Below are 5,191 nucleotides of genomic sequence, written 5' to 3'. Positions count from 1 at the left end.
CCCACCACGAGGAAGAAGAGGCCAAAGCCCTCAACAAAATGCATGGCATTTTTTGAGGCAGTTCTCCTAAAAGAACAGAAAAAATAGCTCATAGAGGTACTCCGAAATATGAGCTTAAAAAGCAAGCGTCTGCAAGGCTCAGACCAAGAAAGGGAACCTCGGTAAAAGGGGTTGGAGCCCGAATGTGTCCACCTCAGAAATAAAAACTCACCACATGGACAGAACAATGCAAAGGGTTAGACCATTACAAGGTTGACCCTCGTGAAAAGGCACAGAAGTTGTTTACAAAAGGATAAGAAAAAGGACTACTGCAAGGACATGATCCTCTCAAAACATTCCCAACTATGAAGCAGTAATGATTTGAAGTTCGAATACATTCGTATAAAAAGGTTAAAAGAATTTTATTTATCGCTACAAACGCATTACAATCAAGGGCAATTGGGGCCACTTATAAAGCATTACAAAGTACTCGCGAAAAAAAAATAAAAATTGATAAACAACAATGACAATGTAACTACTACATCATATACATAGACCATTGAACCTCTTGCTTTTAAGGATGTCCACCATATATCACAACCTTTACAATCACGAGGTCTGCCGATCTATGTCGAAACTCAACGATATGGCTACAATACACTGTGCCTAGTTAATATTGACAGAGGAGGTAGTCTAGCTGCCCAGGGGAGGTACGTTAATACTAATCCCTATGGATCCACGTAGTGCGGCTCAATGCACTTCGGATGGGATTCACACCCTATTATAACATAATTTATTCAAGGCAGTGGATGACCCTCCGCACTTCAACACTGTTCCTAGTGCATTCAAAGAAGATTGTGCTGAGCCAGCATTTTCATTCTCACGAATCCAAGCATCCCATACATTACACCCAAGGATCACCCAACTTGCACTATCCATGGCATTGCCCAAAACCAAGCAATTACTTATATCAACTCCCTTCAAAATTCACCAAGTATGATTTTTGATCATATTACAAAGAAACAAGACAAAACAATTTGCACCAATAAATGAATGTTTAAAGCAAAGGATGAGCCTTTTATAGGCAAATACACGCATTTTTGACCGCCAGATCTTTAAGATCTGAACTGTCCGAATTCGAAAAACTTATAGGTAGTTCGATGAAACCAATGTTTCAGCTTCAAGGCCTAGATTAAAACATGTGGAATACGTTAAAAACTGAGGGCACCACCCTCCTCGAGAAGACCAAACGTCAGCATCTCAATCTATGGTAATAAATGATGAAAGACATTCAAACAACCCGAACCGTTTCACACAGCATAGAGCTTGGGTTCACATAGTAATGCTCACGACCTTTCACATATTCCTATGCTGACCCTATCCAACCCCTTTCTCTAACACTCATAACTTCGACTACACTACTCCACAAAGGAACCTCGGTCTACCCCTTTAAGAGCTTTGGCTCTGCTTTGAAGGCACCTCTACTAATCGCCATTGAGAGCTCCAACTGAACTAGGGGACTATAAACTCAAATTTCAACGTCATCTTCCTCTCATAAATTCTAATTCCCACATCAATGTTGGTAAATTAGACTTGGGGGGCTGGCATCCATCACGAATTTCTTTCCTTTGAAATTATGAAATTATAAATTCTATGTACCACATAAGTGATCGTACATAGACTTGGGGGATTATTATTACTAATCAATACAGAAAGGTTCACATGAAGACCTCACATTCATACACATGGCAAGTACCCAAGAATTGATGCAGAAGGGACTAATGTCCGAAACTATCAAATGAAGTGCTGAGGTCGTTGCGCTAAGTTCTGTCGAAGTGATTTACTCTCTACTATCTGAAGTCCTTTACAACCGGAAGAGGGTCGAACAAGCACGTCTTCAGAGTTGACTGATGTGATGTGCCAATTAATGAGTGTTAGGAATGTCAGCCTAATTTATAGAGTGACTGACATTTTGTCAAAAATCTATCAATGTAATTAATATGTAATAGAGTTGATGTAATAGTTAGGGTCGGCAGATCAGGCCACGTGGATCCAATCTAACGATGATCATGTCAGCCTAATCACTATAAATAGTCAATGCTTGTATCAATTGAAAGATCTTGAAAAATTACAAAGAGGTGAATAAAATACTTCCATTGCCTACCATTCATCTTCTACCATAACAATATCTATTTTACAATTAACACACTACGAAGCATGCCCATACACACATTGTCCTTCAATGAAACCCGTTGGCCATTTTTAAAGGTCAACAGAATTAACAACCCCTAGCAAATCTTCAATTATCAAACATCACCACCATAAATACGAGCAGACGAGGGCTGTACTAAATATATTTTAAATTGGGCTAATATGTAAAAAAATTGGGAAACAATTGTAACTAACATACTTTTAAGATTATATTTTCAAAAATATCAAAGTTTGAGAAACTTTCAAAATTTAAATCATAATTCAATTTTTATTTTTATTATTATTTTTTTTATAAGAAAATAGGGAGTAATTGAGTTATATAATAAGAATGTGACCTGAATGGTAGTTAGCAAATGATATTGATTTTTCTCTCTCATCATATTGCTTCTCTAAGGATCTACATGCATTTATTTTCTTCCATATTTTCACGTCTCTGGTAAAGAATAAATGATGGCTCCATAAAATCATAATTTCCTCCCCATATTTTCTAGTCACACATTCTATTTGTCATAATTGGTCACCATTCACATGCACCATTCTGCGTATCATAGTGGGGAAGGCGTTTGGAATTATAAACGTTCACGAAATTGTGGCTTTGTATTCACATGACATGATGTAAATTTGTAAAAATGGTAAGAATCCCATTTTGTTTAATTAGCATTTCAAAAATTAAAATTTATATATACATTACCACAAAAATGGGATTGGTGACAAAACAAAAACTGAAAAACATATAATAAAAATCATATATGAATTACCATATATATATATATAGACACGTTAAAACCACAACATGTGAAAAAAAAAAAACAATATTTACAAAATCTATTCTCATAAATGGGGCTCAATTTTGAATACTTAATAATTGGATAACTCCTTTAAAAGTTAAGTGAAGTACAAACTTCGGGAAGATGACAAAGGACACAACATTATTCATGCAATTTACAAGACCAACAATCAGCTTATCCTTCTTCCCCCCTCTTATGCGCAAGCAACAAATAAAACTATAAATGTCTATGATAACCTTACTAGATAATGCGACAATAGGCACGAAAAATCATATCGACCCAGTTTGCTATAGATTCTGCAAATTGTATCCTAGAGGACCTTGTCCATATTCTTGACACATTTCTTCAGACTGATGAAGAAAAGAAGTTGAGTCCCCAGATCTTGAGGAATGATCAAATTCATTAGACCACCATTCAACATTTCGGAAACAATCCAATTCTGCTATCTGACTCTCTGTAGGTTGCAAATTAGCAGCTTCTTTGCTGAGGAAATCATCAAGTTCAGAATGCGTATATGTTGAACCTGTCTTAAATCCTGTGTCAATGTCTGTGTCCGTGATCGTGTTCAATTGCTGGGCAACCTTGAAGTTGTTCATATTGCAATACTCTTCTTGAAGTGTAACAGCAGTGGGATTTGGACTATGAGGGGCTTGTGGCATAAGAATATTTTGATTTTCATTCAAAGAATATTGGAGGTTTTGTATCATTTTTTGGGGATTCAACTTAGGCCAAAGTGCAGGATTACTGTAGAAAGAGAAAGGGTTTTGTAGCCCTTGAAGCTGCATGTGGAGCTGAAGTCTTTCCAGTGCCGAACTGCTCAAGTTTTGCAAATAGGCATTATCATCTACACCTTTTGGGCTCTGATCATCTGCAATTGAGAGCCTGTTCGTGTGAGTCGACTGTTTGCGCTTTCCGAGCAACTTTTTCTTCAATTTGGTGTTCCAGTAGTTCTTGATATCATTATCTGTTCTTCCAGGCAGTTGTGCTGCAATTACGGACCACCTATGATCACGTAGATTTGAATGAACTGATCAGTCCAATGATAATTTAGACTACTCTAGAAAGGTTGGTACACAATAGCATATAGTACTCAACGAAACGATCGTAACAATTTTTTTATTGATTTATACAATTTAATTTATCTTAACAAGCGTGCCACTAAAGTTCAAGAAGGAAGACTTACAAAACCCTTAAATGAAAATTTTGAATCTTGAGAATCAACAGATGATTCTTCAAACAAAAGGATCATGGATAATTGCAAAAGGACAAGTAGTAATGGCTCAAACTCATGAAAATTAACTACTTATGTATATATTTTTTGCCTGTGCTTGTGCATGTGCTGTAGGGTTAGGGAGGGGGAAGAAAGAGAAAGACCTGCTGCCAATACTAATATAGAGGCTGCAGATGGTGTTGTCTTCTTCCTCGGTGAATCCACCGTGCTTGATGTTGGGACGAAGATAATTTAGCCATCGGAGTCTGCAACTCTTTCCACATCTTTTAAGCCCTATAATCATGATTTCCATATGTTAATTCTCAAAGAATTTGGGGTCAAGTACATGAATCATTTTCCCCGATCAATTAAGATATCAGATGTATAAATAATATTTAGAAAATTGATGTTTACTACGTACCAATTTTTGGGGGAAGCGCAATCCAATTGCCACCAGTACCATATTTCTCAATATAGACTTTGAGTTTTGCGTCTTCTTCAGGAGACCATGGTCCTTTCTTCACGTTGGCTTTGTCACAGCACGGTGCTCTTCCCATCTCGGATTTGTTTGCTTTCTCGATCTTCCTTCTTAATTTCTCCGAACACAAAACGAAGCTGTCTATGATTTGATGAAGAAAATTGTCGGAAGGGAAGACCGGCTTTATAGGTAGGAAGAGGGTGATGTGATGCTCAGGAGAATCACAAAAGTCTTCACATCTTTTCTAGGGTTTTTCAATCTTGGATTAGGTCAGCAATAATTTTTCATTTCTAAACTATTAAAGAATGAAACGATTTATTAATTGAACTTTAATATGTGCACACTGTCGATTTTGTTTTAATTTCTGATAAGTTTGATAAGTGTAAATTCTTCATAAGTAAGTATAAACTCGACTTTTATATTATTAGCTACAATACCATTTTACACCACCTCATTTAAAAGATTAAACTCGTATATCTATTTAAGTTAAACTGTTTGTTGGTCCGCAATAGCTTATTATGTGTG

General features: G+C 36.5%; 1 protein-coding gene across 1 annotated transcript; it reads right to left on the bottom strand.

Moving 5' to 3' along the window:
- Positions 1 to 3,038: 3,038 nt before the first annotated feature.
- On the bottom strand, positions 3,039 to 4,937 carry LOC111375412 (transcription factor MYB36-like). The gene is made up of 3 exons (XM_022998229.1): positions 4,610 to 4,937; positions 4,353 to 4,482; positions 3,039 to 3,980 (listed from the first exon to the last, which is right to left on the bottom strand). The coding sequence occupies exons 1-3, from the start codon at positions 4,743 to 4,745 to the stop codon at positions 3,266 to 3,268; spliced, it is 981 nt and encodes a 326-aa protein (XP_022853997.1). The 5' UTR covers positions 4,746 to 4,937; the 3' UTR covers positions 3,039 to 3,265.
- Positions 4,938 to 5,191: the final 254 nt, after the last annotated feature.

This window comes from Olea europaea, unplaced genomic scaffold (genome assembly GCF_002742605.1).
Source record: "Olea europaea var. sylvestris unplaced genomic scaffold, O_europaea_v1 scaffold1374, whole genome shotgun sequence".
Taxonomy (NCBI): domain Eukaryota; kingdom Viridiplantae; phylum Streptophyta; class Magnoliopsida; order Lamiales; family Oleaceae; genus Olea; species Olea europaea.
The sequence above is the reverse complement of the archived record's forward strand: the minus strand, read 5'-3'. Positions and strand labels throughout refer to the sequence as shown.

Coding starts and splice junctions, on each gene's coding strand:
- LOC111375412 (XM_022998229.1), bottom strand. CDS start 4,745: ATGGGAAGAGCACCGTGCTGTGACAAAGCCAACGTGAAGAAAGGACCA. Junction 4,483..4,609: donor TGCGCTTCCCCCAAAAATTG/GTACGTAGTAAA, acceptor TCATGATTATAG/GGCTTAAAAGATGTGGAAAG. Junction 3,981..4,352: donor TATATTAGTATTGGCAGCAG/GTCTTTCTCTTT, acceptor ACGTGATCATAG/GTGGTCCGTAATTGCAGCAC.